The sequence below is a fragment of the Schizosaccharomyces pombe genome (genome assembly GCF_000002945.2).
Source record: "Schizosaccharomyces pombe strain 972h- genome assembly, chromosome: II".
Lineage (NCBI taxonomy): Eukaryota > Fungi > Ascomycota > Schizosaccharomycetes > Schizosaccharomycetales > Schizosaccharomycetaceae > Schizosaccharomyces > Schizosaccharomyces pombe.
The window spans coordinates 1,456,257-1,477,880 of record NC_003423.3 but is presented as its reverse complement, the minus strand read 5'-3'; the positions used below and the strand labels follow the sequence as shown (position 1 = coordinate 1,477,880).

At 35.4% G+C, this 21,624-nt stretch overlaps 10 protein-coding genes, 10 long non-coding RNA genes and 1 other non-coding gene across 21 annotated transcripts; 13 read left to right on the top strand and 8 right to left on the bottom strand.

Moving 5' to 3' along the window:
* The first annotated feature begins 547 nt into the window (after positions 1 to 547).
* act1 (actin Act1) lies at positions 548 to 2,396 on the top strand. Its single transcript, NM_001021513.3, has one exon. It carries the CDS (start codon positions 605 to 607, stop codon positions 1,730 to 1,732), a length of 1,128 nt encoding a protein of 375 aa, NP_595618.1. The 5' UTR covers positions 548 to 604; the 3' UTR covers positions 1,733 to 2,396.
* Positions 2,397 to 2,595: 199 nt separating this feature from the next.
* Positions 2,596 to 4,813, bottom strand: mei4 (DNA-binding forkhead transcription factor, meiotic Mei4). Its single transcript, NM_001021512.3, has one exon. It carries the CDS (start codon positions 4,685 to 4,687, stop codon positions 3,134 to 3,136), a length of 1,554 nt encoding a protein of 517 aa, NP_595617.1. The 5' UTR covers positions 4,688 to 4,813; the 3' UTR covers positions 2,596 to 3,133.
* SPOM_SPNCRNA.5202 lies at positions 2,721 to 4,199 on the top strand. The gene has a single exon (NR_194558.1). It is a non-coding gene; the product is annotated as a non-coding RNA (long non-coding RNA).
* Positions 4,320 to 4,538, top strand: SPOM_SPNCRNA.5201. Its single transcript, NR_194557.1, has one exon. It is a non-coding gene; the product is annotated as a non-coding RNA (long non-coding RNA).
* Positions 4,699 to 7,313, bottom strand: cdk9 (P-TEFb-associated cyclin-dependent protein kinase Cdk9). Its single transcript, NM_001021511.3, has 3 exons — positions 7,059 to 7,313; positions 6,926 to 7,007; positions 4,699 to 6,805 (listed from the first exon to the last, which is right to left on the bottom strand). The coding sequence occupies exons 1-3, from the start codon at positions 7,199 to 7,201 to the stop codon at positions 5,255 to 5,257; spliced, it is 1,776 nt and encodes a 591-aa protein (NP_595616.1). The 5' UTR covers positions 7,202 to 7,313; the 3' UTR covers positions 4,699 to 5,254.
* SPOM_SPNCRNA.5200 lies at positions 5,101 to 6,204 on the top strand. The gene has a single exon (NR_194556.1). It is a non-coding gene; the product is annotated as a non-coding RNA (long non-coding RNA).
* SPOM_SPNCRNA.5199 lies at positions 6,625 to 7,727 on the top strand. The gene has a single exon (NR_194555.1). It is a non-coding gene; the product is annotated as a non-coding RNA (long non-coding RNA).
* Positions 7,408 to 9,371, bottom strand: wdr8 (WD repeat-containing protein). The gene is made up of 3 exons (NM_001021510.3): positions 8,994 to 9,371; positions 8,846 to 8,921; positions 7,408 to 8,806 (listed from the first exon to the last, which is right to left on the bottom strand). Exons 1-3 carry the CDS (start codon positions 9,354 to 9,356, stop codon positions 7,794 to 7,796), a joined length of 1,452 nt encoding a protein of 483 aa, NP_595615.1. The 5' UTR covers positions 9,357 to 9,371; the 3' UTR covers positions 7,408 to 7,793.
* Positions 7,865 to 9,413, top strand: SPOM_SPNCRNA.5198. Its single transcript, NR_194554.1, has one exon. It is a non-coding gene; the product is annotated as a non-coding RNA (long non-coding RNA).
* A 61-nt stretch (positions 9,414 to 9,474) lies between these two features.
* snR95 lies at positions 9,475 to 9,696 on the top strand. Its single transcript, NR_150319.2, has one exon. It is a non-coding gene; the product is annotated as a box H/ACA small nucleolar RNA snR95 (small nucleolar RNA).
* Positions 9,697 to 10,026: 330 nt separating this feature from the next.
* SPOM_SPNCRNA.5197 lies at positions 10,027 to 10,386 on the bottom strand. Its single transcript, NR_194553.1, has one exon. It is a non-coding gene; the product is annotated as a non-coding RNA (long non-coding RNA).
* Positions 10,387 to 10,563: 177 nt separating this feature from the next.
* Positions 10,564 to 12,070, top strand: omh5 (putative alpha-1,2-mannosyltransferase Omh5; the record flags this gene model as incomplete). Its single annotated transcript, NM_001021509.3, has 3 exons — positions 10,564 to 10,570; positions 10,824 to 11,743; positions 11,846 to 12,070. The coding sequence occupies 3 exons, from the start codon at positions 10,564 to 10,566 to the stop codon at positions 12,068 to 12,070; spliced, it is 1,152 nt and encodes a 383-aa protein (NP_595614.3).
* Positions 12,071 to 12,135: 65 nt separating this feature from the next.
* git5 (heterotrimeric G protein beta (WD repeat) subunit Git5) lies at positions 12,136 to 14,032 on the bottom strand. The gene has a single exon (NM_001021508.3). The coding sequence runs from the start codon at positions 13,553 to 13,555 to the stop codon at positions 12,638 to 12,640; it is 918 nt and encodes a 305-aa protein (NP_595613.1). The 5' UTR covers positions 13,556 to 14,032; the 3' UTR covers positions 12,136 to 12,637.
* SPOM_SPNCRNA.5196 lies at positions 12,508 to 13,019 on the top strand. Its single transcript, NR_194552.1, has one exon. It is a non-coding gene; the product is annotated as a non-coding RNA (long non-coding RNA).
* SPOM_SPNCRNA.5195 lies at positions 13,358 to 13,745 on the top strand. Its single transcript, NR_194551.1, has one exon. It is a non-coding gene; the product is annotated as a non-coding RNA (long non-coding RNA).
* A 123-nt stretch (positions 14,033 to 14,155) lies between the features above and the next one.
* Positions 14,156 to 16,320, top strand: SPOM_SPNCRNA.1435. The gene has a single exon (NR_150318.1). It is a non-coding gene; the product is annotated as a non-coding RNA (long non-coding RNA).
* On the bottom strand, positions 14,798 to 16,162 carry mug93 (TPR repeat-containing protein; the record flags this gene model as incomplete). The annotated part of the gene is made up of 3 exons (NM_001021507.1): positions 14,798 to 15,782; positions 15,937 to 16,046; positions 16,106 to 16,162. 3 exons carry the CDS (start codon positions 16,160 to 16,162, stop codon positions 14,798 to 14,800), a joined length of 1,152 nt encoding a protein of 383 aa, NP_595612.1.
* Positions 16,321 to 16,578: 258 nt separating the features above from the next.
* llp1 (ribosome biogenesis protein Llp1) lies at positions 16,579 to 17,326 on the bottom strand. The gene is made up of 2 exons (NM_001021506.3): positions 17,259 to 17,326; positions 16,579 to 17,119 (listed from the first exon to the last, which is right to left on the bottom strand). The coding sequence occupies exons 1-2, from the start codon at positions 17,304 to 17,306 to the stop codon at positions 16,814 to 16,816; spliced, it is 354 nt and encodes a 117-aa protein (NP_595611.1). The 5' UTR covers positions 17,307 to 17,326; the 3' UTR covers positions 16,579 to 16,813.
* Positions 16,767 to 17,001, top strand: SPOM_SPNCRNA.5194. Its single transcript, NR_194550.1, has one exon. It is a non-coding gene; the product is annotated as a non-coding RNA (long non-coding RNA).
* Positions 17,327 to 17,778: 452 nt separating the features above from the next.
* utp24 (rRNA endonuclease Utp24) lies at positions 17,779 to 20,590 on the top strand. Its single transcript, NM_001356224.2, has 3 exons — positions 17,779 to 18,033; positions 18,088 to 18,944; positions 18,993 to 20,590. Exons 1-2 carry the CDS (start codon positions 17,897 to 17,899, stop codon positions 18,527 to 18,529), a joined length of 579 nt encoding a protein of 192 aa, NP_001342993.1. The 5' UTR covers positions 17,779 to 17,896; the 3' UTR covers positions 18,530 to 18,944; positions 18,993 to 20,590.
* Positions 19,032 to 20,395, bottom strand: bem46 (palmitoyl-(protein) hydrolase). The gene has a single exon (NM_001021504.3). It carries the CDS (start codon positions 20,215 to 20,217, stop codon positions 19,318 to 19,320), a length of 900 nt encoding a protein of 299 aa, NP_595609.1. The 5' UTR covers positions 20,218 to 20,395; the 3' UTR covers positions 19,032 to 19,317.
* Positions 20,591 to 21,624: the final 1,034 nt, after the last annotated feature.

Genomic DNA, 21,624 nt, shown 5'->3' with positions numbered 1-21,624 from the left:
AATAGCCATTTGATAAAAAAAAATTACCTTTTTTTTTGCTAGTGTTAAATTATTGATCATAACAATGTCGAATGAATACTAATAAAATAGGGACACGCGAGTTGCAAATACTTGAAATACCTTTGAAGATTTGTCTGTGAATTTTGATAAGATTTTTATGACCATCTCTTTTATATTCGATATCGTGAACTTTCATTTTCTTTTGTTTTTTGCTTTTCAAGTTAAATAACGCGGAAATTATATTTCCTTATATGTTTATAAGAGCTTTTAAAGGATTTGCTATATCGCTTACAGTACTACAACCGGTTGCTCAATGTTATCCGTTTCCGCGGTCTTCTTCCGTGCGCATTCTGCCGTGAAGTGCTAACGCTGTGTGTGGCTTTATCAAAAAAGTGGCTCAAATATAGCAATTTCATACATATTTAAACACCCATTATACTTAAATGTATATTTTAAAATATATAAGAGATTTTCACTGTATAACTGTGTATCTTATCTATATGTAATCAACGGCTTCATACCACCTCAGCCAGCCGTGTTATAACTTACCGTTTACCAACTACATTTTTTGTAACGAACCAAAAAACCCTCAAAAGACAAGACCATGGAAGAAGAAATCGCAGCGTTGGTTATTGATAATGGCTCTGGTATGTGCAAAGCCGGTTTCGCTGGAGATGATGCCCCTAGAGCTGTATTCCCCTCGATTGTCGGTAGACCCCGTCACCATGGTATTATGGTAGGTATGGGACAAAAGGATTCCTACGTTGGTGATGAAGCTCAAAGCAAGCGTGGTATTTTGACCTTGAAGTACCCCATTGAGCACGGTATTGTCAACAACTGGGATGATATGGAAAAGATTTGGCATCACACTTTCTACAACGAGCTTCGTGTTGCTCCTGAGGAGCACCCTTGCTTGTTGACTGAGGCTCCTTTGAACCCCAAATCCAACCGTGAGAAGATGACTCAAATTATTTTCGAAACCTTTAATGCACCTGCCTTTTATGTTGCTATTCAAGCTGTTTTGTCTTTGTATGCCTCTGGTCGTACCACTGGTATCGTCTTGGACTCTGGTGATGGTGTTACCCACACTGTTCCCATTTATGAGGGTTATGCTCTTCCTCATGCTATCATGCGTCTTGATCTCGCCGGTCGTGACTTGACTGACTACCTTATGAAGATTCTCATGGAGCGTGGTTATACTTTCTCTACTACCGCCGAACGTGAAATTGTTCGTGACATCAAGGAGAAACTTTGCTACGTCGCTTTGGACTTTGAGCAAGAACTTCAAACTGCTGCTCAATCTTCCTCCCTTGAGAAATCTTATGAGCTTCCTGATGGTCAAGTTATCACTATCGGAAACGAGCGTTTCCGTGCCCCTGAAGCTCTTTTCCAACCCTCAGCTTTGGGTCTTGAAAACGCCGGTATTCATGAGGCTACTTACAACTCTATCATGAAATGTGATGTTGATATTCGTAAAGATTTGTACGGTAACGTTGTTATGTCTGGTGGTACCACTATGTATCCCGGTATTGCCGATCGTATGCAAAAGGAGATTCAAGCCCTTGCTCCTAGCTCCATGAAGGTCAAGATTGTTGCTCCTCCTGAGCGTAAATACTCTGTCTGGATTGGTGGATCCATTCTTGCTTCTCTTTCTACTTTCCAACAGATGTGGATCTCCAAGCAAGAGTATGATGAGAGCGGACCTGGTATCGTTTACCGTAAGTGCTTCTAAGCTCCTCTTACTTTTTGTAACGTTTTTTACATACTTTTGAATAACATCGATTCTTCTGATATATATAAATTTCAATCTTTTTTTACCTATTTAACCACCTTTTTCCGCTCTTAACATCTCATGAGGAACTTTGGGTATCAATTATTGGAGTGTTTTATATACTTTCTGATTACTATCGTTTTCTTGCTCTGTTTTCTTTTTTTCATTATAGACGAATGCAGAGCTAGCCTTTTACATATTGAAGTTACAGAAATATTTCCAGTAGATACCTATGATGTTACTTCATTCGCTTATAACTTCCCGTTTTCTTTAACATGTTTCTTCTCGAGTCCGGCCGATTATTTTTGTCGATATTTTCGTTATGTTTATCGCTGTGATTATCGATTAAAGAACTGTAGTAAATGAATTTTACTTACTCCCGTTAATTTTTACGAATTTTATTTTGTACAAGGTGGTAACTGCGAGATAGTTAGAAGCGGAAGTGGTGCAATGTACTTCATCAGCCATTTCTTTTCGTCCTGTAGAGTTGTATCATCTTCAGTACTGATTTAATTGGTACCTGAACTTGTATAACTTTGAAGCCAAATGGTTGAATGTGTTTTACATTAGTATTAGCAAAAGTTTATTAGGTCAAAAAAAGATTTAATACATACATGGTATATGATCATTGTTGGATAGTATAGTTGAGGTAAAATTCTTATAAATTGTAAGACATTGGTATGATTAGTGTTCTTCAAATATAAAAAGAGAGGAAGTAGTGAATTATGAAGCTGTAGGAGATGGAGCCCGATTAGCCAGTTGTATAGTTGAGCGATTAATATATAGTGACAAAGTAATTTGGACTGACGACGCCTCTCTGTATAAACAAATCCAATGATATTACATTCCTATGACTTTATTTAGAATTGTTTCGTCAACATATATTATTACAAGAGATTATTATTTTTTTTTGTAGTATTATGATAATATTAAAACCATTGTTCAAAGAATAAGAGAAAAATGTTAACCATATTAAATAAAATAAGTTGCTGCTGAAACATGGAAAGAAAAGATCCATCGAAATTTGCAGAACATGTATGAAAAAGGATGGCCAAGACCCGGTGCCTGAACTCGTGACAGAGTATAGACGCATTAAAACGAACGTTAAATGATGTTGATGAAAAAGATAATAAATACATAAGTGGGATGGATGAGTCATTAACGAATAAAGGATGTTATCAGCTAATCATTTTCACGGTAACACAATATAGATGATGAACACTCTGTTCTTTCGTCGAAAAAAGGGATGTTGAATGCATGGCCTTTGATCTAGTTTTTTGATGTTAGCCAAAATCGTTGTCGCACAATAAGACCAATGGAAACATCCGGTTTAAAACCATCAGTATTACTTTCAAACAAAAACTAAAGAGAGAAGTCATTGATAAACGCTCGATTAGAAGGCATTAATGGCGCACTTGAGTAGCCACTTGACTCATGATTAAGTTCAGGGCTGTCCCTAAAACATGTTACCGACATTAAATCATCGAGTGATGATTGAAATGAATGCTGATCAAACAAAGGCTCCGAGAGCAATTGACTTGAAGGATTCCACGGATCTGATCCATCGAAAGAGGGTGTTAAATCAGGGACATAAAGAAGTGACTTTACATGTTCGCGATGTTTTTGTAAAGAAAGCGTAGGACTTGAAGGTGCACATTTTGAATAATTGATGTAACTTGAAGGAGAATTAATTTGTGTTGAACAAAAAGCGCCGGGAGCAGAACAAGAGGTATCTGTACGACCGTACGTTGGGCGTGTATATTCATAAAAACGGGATGATGGACGTAGTGGTATGGGTTCCCTACGATAATATGGCATGGAATGAGGATCTCGAGATGAAACATAAGATGAAACCATGGAAGATTGTTGAGAAACCAAAAAATCTGCCTGTAGAACATCCTCTTCTTCATTGGCAGAATACGGAAGACTGTTATGGCTATTAGAGCGAAAGGAAGTCCTTAAATAACCAGGATCTGCATCAGAATACCCAGTATTTAATGCCATATTTCTACAAGCTGGAACTTCATATAGACGAGAATCGTTGACGTTTTCATAAAGGCTAGACTCATGGGCATCTATAGTAGGAAGATCTTCTTGAGTTTCAGCATTTGGTTTAGGTACATTTTCTGAACTTGATGAGTTTGATTGAACATTAGAAGGGGGAAGAGGGGGTTTAACAATATTTGAGTTTAAACTACTATCTTGATTTGATGGTTGACTTGCATCGTTTGAGACTTCGGCAGCAACATTTGAAGACGAGCCAGAAGTTGATGTTGAAGAGTTAAAAGAGTTTAATCGACTTCGCTTACGAGCTAATGGTATCTCTCGCGTCGTCAACGGTTTGATTTCATGACATTTGCTTGAAGGTCGCTTTTTACTGTTTGAGTCAGTTGAGTGCGAACGATGTAAGCGAACGCTAACAAAGTTCTGCATATGGTCAGGATCAATTGTCCAATAATGACCTTTTAAAGTTTTACCCTTGGGTTTTTCTACTTTGATAAAGGCTTTGTTTAATGAAAGGTTGTGCCTAATGCTATTTTGCCAACCACCATCATGGTTGAGGTAGTAGCGAAACGTGTTGCGAATCCACGTATAAATCCCGCTTAAAGTCAGTTGCTTGTTATGTGATTGTAGGATCGCCAAACCGATTAATGTAGCATAAGAACACGGTGGTTTTTCACCAGTATCCACAAAGCCCGCCATTTCATCTCCAAATATCATTTGTCGTATACTGTCACTACTCAGGTTTTCTTTATTCTCTTCACGAAGCAATGCTTCAGTTTCGCATTTTTCTTTAGAAGACACATTGGAAACATTTTGAGAATCATTAATTTTTGAAGATTCCTTTAATGAAAGGCTAAGTATGACCTTTTTGGGTTTACCATGTGCTTCGACATTCCCTTGATTTTCAACCATTTGAACAATTTAATAATTTTTAGAGTACTGATTATTATATTTATTAGGTAATTATTAATGGTATTTGTGTTATTTTGACTCTGTTTTTGGATGACGGGTTTTGTAGTAGGTAGGTGGGAGAGGGCTGGTCAAGCCGTATACAAACAAGAGGTATTTAACCGAGGTCAAAACATGGGTATGGGAAGGGAAGAAAATACCGTAAATATGTAAACACAAGCAAGGAAAAAAGCAGTTTTGTTGAAAATAAAGTAATTTTCTTTCCAATACATTACTTACAAGTCATGTTTTAAGATTATAAATTTAGTAAATAAATAATACAAATAAAAATCTCCGTGCTCAATTTGCTAAGGTCAAGCTTTTAAAGAAAAAAGAAATATAATTAATTTTCTTTGCTTTTTCCTTTTTGTTTTAAATTTTATTTTGAGCTAGAAAACCAACTTTGGCCTTTAATGAACAGTCGCCATCACGCGGAAAGGCCATTAAAAATATTATGGGATGCTCAGCAAATTAAGTTAATTTAAGATATGAAGAGAAAGCCAAAAAGTAAAAAGAGCACATTCGTATGGATCATTTAGGAGTGTCATCAACGTTGGAATTTTCATGAAAAGAGGGTGACTTCAGATCAGATGTGGATTGTTGGTGCAAGCTAGTAGAAGATGGATGTTGCTCGTTGGTCTTTTGGTTGGCAGATTGTCTAGCAATTGAGTATTCAGGAACATATGAGTCAATGTACTTAATATTGTGTTGTGTTTTGTTGGTATCCGCATTTTCGCTTGCTCGAGATGTCGTTTGTACTTTGCTATTATTCTGGTATCTGGAGGACACATTCCATGCTGGTTGTTGAGACTGGGAAGATTGTCTTCCTTGACGGCCGTAATCCGAGGGGTTTCTTAATCGTTGAGATCGGTCTTGTTCAGGCCGGTAGTAGCGTTGACCGTCTGCATGAGAATGATTAGAAGTTTGATTCATAGCGTTAGTTTCAGAAAATTCGGAATTTTTCTGTGGCAAATCAGACGTTAAAGGTTTAAAATTTTGCTGACGCTTAGGCTGATAATTAACATTACGACTTCTATCCATGTTACCGCCTTCACGATTGTACGAACCACGTTGGTATTGCGGTTGTGAGTTATAATTTGGCCGACGAATTCCATACCACGGATCGCTAGGTCCACGAGTCATGAACCGGAACTGTCTCTTACCATTAGCGGTTTGTTCAAACGCATGTGAATTAGCATCTCTCTGTTCTCTTTTCCTTCTTTTGTCGTACTCATGAGAAGCACTGTAGCTCTGTAGTTCAGAAGGGTTTGCTGGATATGGTGGTGTTGTAAAATATTCATGCTCTAAAGCCATTGAAGCAGATAAACGTTCATCCGGATTAAGGGTCAAAATAGCACCGCAAAGAGAAGTCATTTCCTTTCCGAAAGTAAAAAATGCAGTTTCAAGTGTTCTAGGGTGTGAAGGAAAAGAGCGAACGCCTTCGCACCCAGGAAGCTTTTCCCAATTTGGCATAGTAGCTTGAGTTGGTGATCCACAAAGGCGAAAGATTTTATCCAATTGGTCCAAATCACTACTTCCTTGAAGGATTGGCCTTCCTTTATACATTTCGGCCATGATGCATCCCACGCTCCACATATCAATAGCGGTAGTGTAACGACGCTCGCCAAGCAAAAGTTCTGGTGATCTATACCAGCGTGTAACCACACATCCAGTGTATTCTCTACGATTAGGTGGAGGCAAGCCAGGATTTTTGTTTGCATATGACTCCTCCGTTATCACACGTGCGAGACCAAAATCGGCAATTTTTAAAATCCCGTGATTATCAATCAATAAATTAGCAGCTTTAAGATCTCTATGAAGGATAAGCTGATCATGTAAGTATTTGGTTCCAGCAAACAATTGCTTCATATAGCATTTAATTTGCGGCTCCGTGAATTTTACACTTGGATTTTCTAATAAACCTGAAAGGTCATGATCCATATAAGGAGTCACCATATATATAGAACCACGACGTCGATGCTTCTTGTCTGCACGAACAACAGTCATATCAGATAATGGAATAATATTCTCGTGTTTAATCGATTTTAAAATTTTTATTTCGCGAATGGCTGTAATGGGAAACTAAAATGTAATGCTTTAGTATTTATTCATGAATTAATTAAAACAATTAACGCAATCAAGTCGATGCGTCCCAAGTCATTCTGTCAAAATGAACAAGAATCTAAACAAACATCTACTTACACCTTCCTTTTCAGTATGCATGAGTATTCTTTTCAGCGCATATACCTTCCCGTCCTTACGCCGCTGCGATTTGTAAACTTCGCTGGTGAACCAAGTTAGTGATAAAATTCAAAATCAGATATTTGACACATACCCAAATGTTCCTTCTCCTAATTTTTCCATTAAATGATAATCCGTTAAATGGCTGCACCCTACAAAATGAAGTTTGGGTACGACATCTAATTTTCTCCTTGCTGATTTCTCATCTTCGACAGAAACGCTGCTTGAGCGTTTCATTTTTTTAACTTATATTATACAAAAGATCCCAACGATTAGTGAATAAAGTTAATTATACAAATTGTAGTATAAACCCGATCGATGCGCGAAATGTTGCATCTGATGAGGATATAGTGGAAGTGGACCCAACTATCAACTATATGCATTAAATACGGAGGCGAAGTAAAATGCGCTATGTTTCAAAATGAGAAAACAATACTGTAAGTATAGAGAATAAACAATGCTTTTTATAAAGGGAAAAAGTTGCATTAGTTTTAAATATCTTTCAAAGGACTCCCTAATCTCAAATAAATGCGCAAAGTTTACAATTTATGAATCAGGAAAGAGTAGTTATTAAAACTCAGGAATAGTACGTACTAAATTTAGAAAAAGATAGTTGAATAGACTGAAAAAGACATTCAAACTATAAGAGGTATGCAAAGGCCTTAAGCTGACGGGGTGCTCAGGGTGCTCATGTTTTACATGCGGGAACAATGAACGTGCATTAAAATATTATAGACATTAAGCGAATTAATTAGGTCGTTAGTAAAATAAAAAGAATATTTAAAAATGGTTACAATAATTAAGACTTTTAAGATAGAAAGTAAATCCCTTAAGATGGTATGGAAATCGTTTGCGTTGTTTCTAACTCATTATCTAAAACTTCTTGAGAAATTATAGTTTGAGTAACTTCGGTAAATGATTCATCTTCATCTTCCACAATGTAAGCAACGGTATATGCATCTTCACCACAAATTACTATAACTGGACGAGAACTGAATTCTGATGGTTGAAGCCATTGAACCTTCTGAATATTAAAACCTTTTTTTGGAACTCCAACGACCCTGGGTGTATTCCAACTTAAAGCCCAGAAGTATAGGAATGTAGCATTAGACGGAATTTTGGATTCTTTCCTAATTTTTGTTTGAATGACCACCAAATCGGGACGACCTGGATGCCATTCAAAATACACTATATGATGTTTTTGAATAAGAACAGTGTGCAGTTTTTTATTCTGTAAATTCCATAGCCAAAGAACATTAGGATATTTAGAAGTAATTGTAGCAGCATACGTCTCATCACAGTTGAAACGTATTTTTGATGCTGAACAAAAGGAGGGTTCTGGGAAATCGGTTCTGAGTTTATGTACTTTTTGATAAGTCATTTGTTGCTCATAGATTGTTTCCTTCTCTTCCCATATATGCATTTCCAAGTCAGTATTGGTATATTGCAAACAATGGTGAAGTCGAAAAACTATACTAAAAGTTTTTGTTTCAAGTAGATGTAAGGTTGAATCATGGTAACTGCACAAAGTTAGATATTTGCCAAAGGGACTCCACTCAAAATCGGAAAAGCCGACTTCAATTAACCTATTTGGTCGATATTCGTGAAAAAGAAGACCGGTGCGATGATAAATATAAACAACTGCATCTAATACGTTTTCCAAAACAGCTAACCAGTTTCCATCTGGCGACCAATGGATACCCGTCGAATCTATTGTAGGAAGCTTACACTCTTTAAGAAGTATCCATGCCTTTTTGCTGATTTGGTAAAATTGAAGGCAATCCGAACCGTTAAAACGAGATAATATAGTACAGAATTGCATGGATGGATGTAAAGCGTAAACTAAACAGTCAGTAAATTGATATATCAGACAAGAAATACCTTTCGAAACATTGGTTTTTACATGTGGAAGCAAATAACCTTTCTGGGTATTTAAAGACCACACAGTAATCTTCGACTAAAAAATTTGCTATTAGCATCGCAGATATATAAGCAAAAAGTTGTGCAAATTTTATTAGATACAACGTACATCAAAGGACGACCAGAGAAGCAGTTCTCCAGACGGGCTCCAGCTGATACTACTCAAAGGATCCTGGTCGCACTGTATGCTAGCATAATAATCGTGTTGTACAATATCTAATACAAACACTTTATCAACTGAGGCAACACAAATTTGATGGCATTTTTCTGCTCCTAAATTGGGTTTCCATAACAAGTATACAACCTTTTGAATGAATTGAGCGTTTAGAAGGAACACATGGTGAAGCTCGAGGGTTTCAGAATTTCGAATTAAGACATGCCCAGAGCGAGATAAAGACGCAATCCAATTACCACAATGTGAAACACTTGCAAATGTGGGATTCAGACTAGCAAACAAAGCCGTAAAATCCATCCCATAACCAAGCTTGCAACTCTGTTTGTTGTTTGATCAGATTTATTTACAATTCGTTGTCATAGCAACGATTAGCTTCAAATTCCATATATAAGGCGCGAGTACGCATCTTACCTTCTTTAACAACCATGTTCACTTTCCACTTGAGAAGACACAAAAATTGTCTTGTCGCTTTAGGATAATGTGTTGACTCGCAGGAACTAGTTGCAATGAACGGCGATTAAATTGGTCTGTTTTTTTGTTGGTTAAGCATGGTAGATAACGTTTGTTCAAACAATAGCTTAAAGTGACATGGTTTTGCCTATGTTTATGGTAAAAGCATCGATAGAGCTGTACATTTTTATATGCATTATGTTTAAGTGAGTTTATTTATATTTCAAACAGGTATTATGAAGCTTACAACTTTTAATTGTAATACCTATTATGAAGTTTAATTTAAGAGATGGCGAGTTGGCACCTGTTTTGTAAGTACTTTACTCGTTTTCTCACGTCCAATAAACGAATATGCAGTTTTGGGTGTAATATCTTTATACCGACTTTATTTTTTTGTTTAGTCTATGCTAGAAAGATAATATGAAAGTAAATAAAAGATGAATAAAAGAACCATTAAATTGATACTGTATAAAATTTTGGATCGGCATTGTCGTGTGAAAAAAGGTTAGATCATTTGTATACTAGTATAACTGAATAATTCTGCTTCTCAATCGTTGTGTTTGGATTCTATAGTGGCTGTTATAAAAACTAGAGTAACTTTACCTTGGAGCTTTGAAAAATGTATTAAATCTACATATATTACTAGACATTGGAAAACCGTTCATGGTTGTTTGAGATTGTTGTACATCAGACTGTCGTTAACGATTGTCGCTATCGTTAAATGTGGTCGTTAGAGAATAGAAGAGTCATTTTTGAAATGCTAAGACATTTTAATTTAGGATGAAAATTTAGAAAGATTAATATAAACAAGCCATTAGAAGCAAAAAATAGAATGACTGTTATCTTACAGTACGCTGAGTAATTCTGGTAAAAAAAAAAAAAAAAAGGCCATCTTGCATTACTGATTAGAGAAAGTCATTTCGTTGAATATCAAAACGATATGAAAAGATATGATACATTACATGTTTGGAAACTAATAAAATTATTAATATGCAAATTCCTTTTATTTCATGATTTTGGCACTGCGTTGTTCACAAGCCTTGTGAAAGCCTCAATGCTTGGTATTTACCAACCTCATATCAGCGTGCGTCCAGTCATTTAATCTTGCTTTCTTTGTAATCGCGTTCTTAATTATTATATATTAAATACTTTAGTTGACCACTTTTATTTATTTAAGATATTGATTTACTAGGACTTCAGGATTAATGTTTATACATTATAACTAAATTATCATCATGTTCAATTTTTTTAGAGGTCTAGGTAAAAAGAAGGTCTTGTTTTCTTTTATTACGCTTTTCGTGTTTTTATTTATAGGATTCCATAATTGGAGACGTACATATTGGTTGTACTTGAAGAAATTGAGACCTATTAATGATACATACGACGCGCCGTTTGCGATAGGATGTAAGAATGTGGCCTATGAAGCAAGTCAATATCCTAGAATGAATGCTACTTTTATGGTTTTAGCAAGAAACTCTGACCTTGACGGTGTTCTATCTAGTATGAACTCAATCGAACGTCGATTTAATCGACACTTCAAGTATCCTTATGTCTTCTTAAACGATGAACCTTTTACTACGGAATTTAAAAAAGCGGTTAAGGATGCTACGGATTCTTCTATTCAATTCGGTGTTCTCGATGATGAACTATGGAACTTCCCTAAAGATGTCGACAAGGATATGATAGATGAGAGTATTGCTGAACAAGTTGGAGTCGTATATGCGAACTTTCCTAGTTATCATAAAATGTGCAGATTCTTTTCGCGAAACTTTTACAAACATCCCTTAATGCAACAGTACGAGTGGTATTGGAGACTTGAACCGGAAGTCACTTTTTCTTGTGACATCTCTTATGACCCATTTTACTACATGGACAAGCACAATAAAGTCTACGGATACGTTATTGCTATCAAAGAACTTGCAAAAACTGTTCCAAATCTGTTTCGGTACACTGTTGCTCATCAAAAAATATCCAATTTACCAACTACCGATCTTTGGAGCTTCTTCCTTGATAAACGCTATGAAACGAGAATTAAAAAGCTGAAAGAAGAACAAAAAGATCAAGGATATTACGTTTTACCGGAGCCCCCTTTAAACCGAATTGATGGCCAGATTTATAATCTATGCCATTTTTGGAGTAACTTCGAAATTGCACGCTTAGACTTTTACAATAGTAAAGAGTATAATGAATATGTCGACGCATTGGAAAATGCTGGAGGATTTTGGACTGAAAGGGTATGTTTTTACAGTTTATTCAAAAAAAAAAAAGCATTGTGTTCTTCGAAGTGCAATCTTCTTCATACTTTTTTCCTATCTCTGATTACTAACTTATTTTAGTGGGGCGATGCTCCGGTGCATTCGCTAGCAGTGGGTCTTCTCCTTAATCGATCTCAAGTCCATTACTTTAGAGACCTTGGGTATCAACATTCCACAATTCAACACTGTGGTCAAGAATATGGTTGTAATTGTGATTGCCCCTTCAACATACCCGATTATGAAACTAAGCCAGGTTCTTGTATTAACGAGTGGGCATCGGTGATGGGGGGATTTTTAGATGAATAAGAGCGAATACGGGTACTTTACGCTCTTTGTATTATAGCTATTTACAGTTTCTTTCAATTCGTAGTATACATACATAGAATTTTATTTAATAAAAGAATTTAATATTTGGGTTGTTCTTTCATAAAAATAAGTTTTAAAAAACAGCAAGACAACATTTATAAAAAAGTTTATTATCATACGTAAGAAGAAAAATACCTTTAAGAAAAAAAGACTAAAGGGTAATCGTTAGGATTAAACGTTTACAAAATCGCAATAATTAAATAGTAATAAAAAAGCGCCAACCTTTGCAAGGCGAAATTTTCGAAAAGGTATATTTTTGTTTAGAAATAAAAGAGAAACGTAACGAAAAAAATAGGGAATTAGTACACAAGGGTTTATGAATACATTATCAGTAAAGCATCACGAAACCACGCATAAACGTATAAAAAATTAAGAAAAATAATAAACCAGTGGGACATGAAGCAGTCAACCTCCTAGAATCGAAAACGTAAATGTATAAGAAAAAAAAACAAAACAAACATCATCATTTCCAAAGACAAAAAAAAAAGGAGAAAAAAAATCATTAATTTACCCTGACGAAGACCAGAGACGAACACATTCGTCCCAAGAGCCAGTTGCCAACATTGTTCCATCAGAAGTTAAAGCTAAAGAGCTAATTCGATTTTCATGGCCTGTTAATGATGTGATGGTTTTGCTTGAGATGGAATCCCAAACCTCGCATGTTTTATCTTTTGCGATAAAAAGAAGTTTTCCAGACTTGGAAAATAAGACTGAATTAATGGGGGAGGATGATGGAGATGAATACTGGAATATCTCAGCAGAAGCACGAATGTCAAAGCACCGAGCGATACCATCCTCTGCACCCGTAACAAAATCAGCGTTAGAAGGAAAAAAGGAAATGGAATTAATATCCGATGTATTTCCGGGAAATGTGGCACAACAATAAGCAGCCCGAAGGTCCCAGAGCTTGGCTAATTTGTCACAGCCTCCGGTAACAAATAAATTGGGATTTGAGGGTAGGAAATCTAGAGAGACAATATCCATTTCATGACCTTTCAAAACGCTAATGGCTTTTGCCTGCTCTATGTCCCAAAACATGCAAGTTTTATCGCCAGAACCCGTAAGCAAATGACCGTCATCGACATACTTACAGCACGAAACAAATCCTGCATGCCCAACCAATTCGACCGGATCCGCATCTGGAACACTGGTATCGTATACTACGCAAAAGTTGTTCAGCCCTCCAGCTGCTATGCTCTTAGTGGAGGGTGAGAATGCACAAGTCATAATCCATACGCTTGGTGCTTCAAAGAACGCAACTTTGTTGGAAGTGTGCAAATCCCAAACTAACAGAACATCATTCGTTGATGCAGATAATAAGTACTTTCCATCTGTAGATATGTCGATGTCAGGAATTTTTCCCAGCTTGTTTTTGAGAACTCGAGTCCCTTGAATGTTGACGTTTACTCTTGACCCAGAATCCATCTTTAGAAATTGAACCAGTATTCCGTCTAATATTCATACAACAGTAACGTAACTGTTCCTATACGATATACTCACAAAGAAAGGGGAGGAAATAAGGATACTAAAGATCTTAGGAAGAAAAGCGAAAAGAATATAAATCCACCTGATAAACTACTCTCACAACAACAAATTTAGAATACTCCTACAGGGGTGCCCAACTTTAAATCCACCCTAAAGAGTAAAAAATAAAAGAAAAACAATACAAAAAAAAGGAAGAGAATAGTAATGGTGCTTCGTTTAAAGAATTGCAAGCTCTAATGTTAAAATTGGCGTTCGCCTTTGAAACAATTTTACGATGACAAGCCTCTATACAATCTATTATTCTAATACAAGCACAAAAACATAAACACCAAAAGGACCAACGTATCGTTTTTCAACAAACACAAAAAAACGGCTTTCTTCGCTTTTTTACTGGAATTTATGTAAAGAGCTAAGGTCAAAAGAAGAGTATTGGGAAACCGTCATAGTGTGTGCAGCGTAACACAAACATATGGAATACGTCATCCTCATCGTAAGCATATAATAGCCGATTCATTCTGCGGTTTTCAACTTGTAGACTACCATAACCTTGCCATACCGATAAAATTGTATGAAATGAACGTTTAGTTAATAGAGATAATAGAAAATTGAAAAACCTGCATTAGACATATATTTTTTTGCTGTTGTAGCGATTATGAGAAAAGGGTTGCTTTACCACGTTGGCTGTGTATCTGTGAAATGGCTTTGTTATAAATAAACAAGCAATTTAGTAACAGAGATGTAGATATTTTGGATATCTTTTTTATTTTGATTAAATCGTGAATATGCGATTCATGGCATATACTCAGAGTATGAGAAACGGCAGTATTGGTGTGCAACACAAAACTGTCTTGAAAGTTTTTTTGTCTCTTTCATTTTGTTCAATTTCTTTAACAATTACACTTAACATTTGACGGACAATACTTGTGTATTGGGTCGATGACTGTCTTCATTGCTTGGTGTATCCGGCGGTAAACAAAATGGCAAACATTTCTACTTTGCCCACAAATATATAGCTTCATGTGGTTGATAATGATTATTTCAGCACTGAAAATAAGAGGTTGATATACAATGAATGTGTTATTCATAAACTACACACGGTTATTAATGCCTTCTACTCCAAATGATTGCATCGATGGTTTCTGGACTGACTTAACATACAAAAATTTATTGTCATCAATGTTATCATGTGTAGCAATTGATTGGGATCTCTGCAATTTCAAATTCAGAAGAGAGATCAGTATTGTTGATGGGTTTTTTGGAAACATGCCAGTTTCTGAATTCTTCTTCTTGGATGTCAGGAATATGCAAAAGAATTTGAGCTGCCGTTATATGTAAACAATGTTGCACGACAAAACTGAACCACGGCAGCCCACTCAACGCTTGCATCAGCGATCGTGCCTTGTCGGACCATTGCTTGCAAAACCTTGAACACAATCCGATATAGTGTATTGATTTTAAGAATAAATTTAACTGCTCAACCGACATTCCATGAGCTTTGAACAATTGATTAATTGTGGAAATAGGAAATGAAAACGTTTCAATGTACAAACAGGGGGCAGATAGGACTTTTATCATATAAAGAAACTGATCTATGTTTTGAGGGCATGGGTAATTGGATCTGTACAGTTCCTCTGGGACCAATAGAGAGTGTTCTCCCTTAGTTATTTTATTTTCTAATTCGTCCTCCGAGCTTTCTATTCCGATTTGGGCGCTGGGCGAGTGATTTTCGGTATCATCCTTTGCATAAGTATTTGCCATGTAAAGCATAGACCGCATTGCTGAAAGATTCTCCTTTTTCAGTTCGCATTGCTGTCCACACAATTGGCAATTGTCGTGCACTTTCTTCCACCAGATCTTGCCACGAATTATATTAGGGTATTGTTTTCGCAATCCTACAGGTAATTGCTGAGAAGAAGCAACTCTAAGGTGTCTTAACTGCCATGTTTCTGCACATTCTCTGTAAATGTAATACACTTCCTTTAATCTATGAAGAGATTTTTGGATGTATGTATTGTTTGGGTCCAGTTCAAGTGAATGCTCCCAATCACGATTGGCTAAGTGAGGATGTCCAAGTCGCAAATAAGCTAGTCCTCTCCTCCATATCACTTTTTTATCATACGGATTGATGACTAGAGCATATGTACAGTCATGAACTACTTTAGTATAGCTGCATGCAAAATAAGTTAGTTAGCATAAAAGCAAAACTGCTGCAAAGGTTCAGACGATGTTTTTTTTTCTTTCGAGAAACCCCGTTAATAATCCAAAGGATTCTCTGAACCTTTGTGACATAGGTAATTTGTTAAATTTATTATGTTACATACGATTTTTTGCGCAAATGAGTTAATGAGCTATCGGCGTAAACCGGTGTAATGGTGTTTTCATTTCCAATTGCATTAAGGAATTCATCAAAAACATCTATTTCTCGTGTGTTCTGTTTATTGAGGGTTAGAAACGTTACAAACATCTTCTGGTAATCAAAGTAGAGCATACCTCTAGTGCAACATAATTGCTTTTTTCCACCAAGTTTACGTTCTCCTTTTCTTCCATTGCGATTTTGAATGCAGATGGTTCAAATCAGATGGAATGTCAATCTATTTGTTTATGTGGTAGAACAATATTGGAATGTATGTGTGAAGGCATATCATAACCATGTGCACTTTTGTAAACAAACAATAACTAAAATTATATTTTAAGCGATAAAAAATACGCAAATAAAATTAATTTAATATTTAGATATTCATACTTTATTACATTTCTGTAAAAATCAGGTTTTACAACCAAGAGCATTACTAATTCTATTTCATGTGGTAAACAAAGCAAAAAGCACGATTTAAAAGTGCAGTTTTTGAGACAGAGAGACGTTATTAGTTACATCGTACTTAATTACAATAAATATAAAAAATAAAATTAAAAAATTGACTTATTCCAACAATATAGAAACTTCATCGTGAAAAAAAGTAAGTCTTTGAAACAAAATATTCATTATTGGAAAAAAATATGTTTTTATAAAGAATAATATAAAATAATCCAAACCCCCCAAAAGCAAACAAAATCCTTATGCAACACGGTCAACGTCTCCAGTTGAAAACCAGAAATTTGAAAATAAAATTATCCCAAGGAAAAAAATCTGAGAAAAAAGATTGATAATTAGTTCTTAAAAAGATCTCGGAGTTTATATATTAAATGGTGAACTTAAATTTACTTTTTCTTCAAAAATTTCGAAAAGTTACTGTTCTTGGCACGCTTTCCTTTCTTTAAATGTTTCTTTGCCCATTTGTTGCGATTGTTGTCACGAGGACCAGAAGTAGAGACTTTAGGCTGATCAACTTCCATACCAACGTTATCGGATACTTCTGAACTGCTGACTTCTTTCAAGGAATTATCGGCGATTCCCTCTTCTTTGCTAGAGGATGACTTTGTAAGGTCATTGACCTGGTCACGTAAGTGCGCAGACAAACGCTTAGTCCGCTCATCAATTACGGGTTGAAAAACGTTTTCTCTAAGCTATTACTTTGTTAGATAATCGATAAAGAGGTATGAGAAGGGCAATTGTTTTAAAGACGGTTCCATTGTACATAAACCGTTTCCGAAACCAAAAAAAAAGACATTCAATCCCTTCATTTGTCTATACTATACAACATACCACTTTTTTATTGCGACGAATGCTTTTTGAACGTGCTGATTTTGCCATTGCTGATGTGTGAAAAAGTTGAATGCAAAGGTTCATCCATTTTTACAAAACTTATATCATTTAAAATAGCACGCTGGTATTCGTTATAAGCTATACCGTTTGTAGGGTACGCAGGGAAAGCACTATTTAGCAGAATGTATCATGAAGTTTTAGTGAATAAAGTAATTCATATTAAAATACGTACTACATATGTCTGGGCGGTTCACCGTCTCTTCTACCCTTGAACCACAATAAGTTAATTGAAAGAAATAATTTGGGCAATGTAATATACAAGAAAGTATGTCGCGTAAAGTTGTATTATGTATTTTTTCGTATCGTTATATAAATATACCTATTTATTTTTTTAACGATCAGTTGGATTAAAAATACGTTATGCTTCCATTGTGATACACTATTTTACATTATGGAAGTTTTAAGAATGCATTGAACTTCATTGTCCTTCAGTCTCATCCAGCAGCCTGCTTCCCTCTTTGAACAACTAATAATTTTTTTGGGCACTTCCAATTGAAAGGGTATTTAGAGCTTTGGACGTTGAATGCGAAACTTGTAAATTAAATCACTTCTTCTTTCTCTTCCGTTAATTATTTTCAATGGGTAAAGCAAAAACTACACGCAAATTTGCTCAGGTAAAGCGAGTCATAAACCTTAAGGATCAACGATTGCAAAAGAAAGATCAGAAAAAAGAGAAAGAGAAAACTACAAAGAATGGAGAATTAGTTCGAGAAATGTAAGTAAATTTTTTTATAAGCACTTTATTGATTTTTGATGCTAACCCCTCAAGTCCACAAATGGCTTCCAACCTTTTCTTTCAGTTCAATGAGAGTCTAGGACCTCCCTACCATGTTATCATTGATACAAACTTTATCAACTTTTGTCTTCAGCAAAAGATTGATCTTTTTGAAGGACTCATGACCTGTCTGTACGCTAAGACCATTCCTTGTATTTCTGACTGTGTAATGGCTGAATTGGAAAAATTGGGAATTCGCTATCGTATTGCACTTCGAATTGCCAAAGATGAACGATTTGAACGTCTTCCTTGCACTCACAAAGGCACGTATGCCGATGACTGTATCGTTCAACGTGTGATGCAGCACAAATGCTATTTAGTTGCTACCAATGATAAAAATCTGAAGCAAAGGATTCGCAAGATTCCAGGTATCCCCATTTTGAGTGTTGCGAATCATAAAATTAGAGTAGAGCGTTTGGTGGATGTGGTGGATTGAGAAAAATCAAAATTTAACATGAAAAAAAGAGATCATCTTGTTAATTGATACTTGACGATATGTTTTACCCGTACTATCTTTTCTGGTGAATTACTTTTAGAATAGACGGACTCCTAAAAAGTATCGTGGTAAAAGTGATCCATATTTTTTAAATGGGTTTATTTCCATGAATGGATTTGACGTCTGATTATTGATATATATTTTTGTTATTAGGGTATTTGGTTTTAATATCGTTTCATCTCTGTGGAATAGTGAATGAAAATGTTTATAAACTTTTTATGAAAAAGGATTGATTGGAAAGTAGTGTTCCGTTTTCAATGGTTACAGCAAAATTATTTATGTGAGCATTTTGACGGGGGTTTTTTTTTTTATTTATGAATAATAAAAATGGAAAGAATTATGGTTTGTTTACAAAGTAGTAGGAATCTAAGAAAAAGGACAAAAGTTATTAATTTCTATGTAGGTATATATATACGAAACGGTTGATACAATACAAAGCGAATATCAAGAAAAAAAATATAAGCAATGGAAAATTGCTTATCAGTACTATTCTATTCCTATAAACCCCAAATACTTACATACTAACTAAGGCTACTATAAAAAAACGACAATTCTAAGAAGAACGAGAAAGAAAATGGATGCAAGTGAAAAAAAGCCCTCGATAACCCCAATGAAAAGGGAAAAAATTTCGATTGAAAAAAATAATAAAAAAGAACCTTTAAGCTGGCAACCAAAAATGTAAGGTGAAATGGAGAATAGTTTGTTTTCAAAAAAAAAAAAAAGAAAGCTTAAGAAGCAGGTGTGTTGATATCATTTTCAGCGAGAAAGTCAGCAATCACTTGAAAATAACCATCTCCGAGGCATGTGTCATTATGAGTACATTTTGGAAAGCTGTGAAACTTTTTCTTAGCACTACCGCACAAACCAAACAAAAGGACCATTTGAGGAGGAGGGACGATTTCATCCTTTTCACCAGAAAGAAAGAGCACTGGCAATTTCTTAATTTTTCTAATCTCGTCCTGACTTGACCATATTTCTGTGCAAAAGCGACTAATGATGGAGCCACCGTAGGGAAAGACGGTGGGAATCATGTCCTTGATGGAAGTAAAGGTATTCTCAAGAATCAAAGCAGAAATGCGATCTTGATTTTTGGCGGTGAGAGCGATAGCAACGGCACCACCAATAGATTGACCATAGACGACGATTTTTGTTTTGGAACAAATGGGATGTTCCATAAGGTACTCCAAAGCGGTTTGGGAGTCAATTTTTAAACCAGCTTCGCTAGGAGAGCCGGTGCTCTTTCCGTAACCACGGTAGGAAATGATGAAGACGTTCATATTGAGAGCAGAATAGAATACACGAGCGATGGGAAGACGATGACCCATGTTACCGGCATTAGCATGAAAGTAGAGTAAGGTGGGACGAGATTCAGGAGACTCGGATTGTAGCATTAAATAAGAATCCAAAGTGACTTTGTCACGGGTCCTCAACTCGATACGCTCATACTCCATGTTGAATTCCTTGGGTGTTGGAACGTTCTCACGAGAACCCTGAGGAAAGGCACTGGGATAAACGAGGGTCTTTTGGTACTTGTACAAGAAGCCCAAAGCAATGAGGGTAACGGCTAAGGAAGCCATACCACTGTATTTGAGAACATTGAAGATGGCGGAAGACAATGAACCTGCCATGTCGAGGAAAGAAATGAAGGAAGGATGAATGTAGACGCGTAAGTAAACAATGGGGTGATGAAAGAAAATGAGAAGTGTAGGAAGTGAAAGAGGATTTTCAGCTACAGTACGCGCATAAATAAGATTCAAATTTGCTTTAAAAAGCGCGTACAGTCTTGGAAAAGGGAAAAGGCAGCTTGGAAAAGTGATGGATGGTGGAGGACCAACATTTTTAGGGGGAGAGATTAAGGAAGGCTAGCGAGGAAAGCTAAAGCTACAGTGAAGGAAGATTGGGTTGAAGGAAAGGAGAATAAGATGATATGAGGAGGAATATTACTGTAATAAGAAGGTATCGGTCTTGGAAAGAGAAAACTAATGATAATATGAAAGTTTGGGTAATATCAAAAAAGAGTAGAGTGATATCAATTGTAGGATGGAATAATAATGTAAATAGTGATAATAGTATTGTTTTAATAGTAATATTGTTTAAAGGAATCAGCGGTATACATACGGTGGTAAATACAGTGGTAAATAGTATGGATAATGTGATCATGATATAAGGAAAACATTGATGGCGTATAAGAGTAGGAAAAGAGTGGTTTATCAAGAGTAATAAATATTGGTCGTAGATAAAATAACGTCGCAGCAATAAAAAAAGAAGCGACGGACTAGCAAAGTGCAAACGAGAAACAACATTGAATAAAGCGAAAAGGGATGGAGATTGAATGGAAGGAAAACAAACCATTGTCGCGAGTAAAAGGAATAGATGGAGAGGTAAACAAGGAAGAAGAAACAATAAAAGTAGAATAATATATTAATGATTATAGCGGCAAAAAAAAAAAAAATTTAAAAATAATAATAATAATAATTTATGAATCAATCATTAAAAGGAAAATCAAAAAGAAAATAAATGACTGAATAATAACAAACTGAATAGTGAATAAGGATTACAACGCAACGAAAAATAAATACATTAGCAAATATTGAATGAATTAAAATATCAAATGAAACCCCAAAAATAAAAATAGATAATTTAATTTGATTAAATAAATAGTTAGTAATGATTGAGGATGGAGGATCGAAATGAGTTTGTAAATGCAGTGTCTATTATTGTGCATTGCTAAAACATCAGAAGAGAGAGAGGAAGCAAGTTTGAGAAGGATTTTTATTTGAATTTACATTTACATTTAGATTTTTATTTTATTTTTTTAGATTTTAATTCAATTTTATTTTGATTTTATTCAATTTTATTTTATTTAATTTTTATTTATTTATTTTTTTTTTGGATTTTACTTTGTTAGCCAGTGATTTATTTTTATTTATGTTACAATGGTTATAGTCAAACACATTTAGAGTGAAACAGTAAACCAACGGCTTTAAAAATTAGTGAAACACAAAACCAAAACTTTATTACATTATAGCGATCCC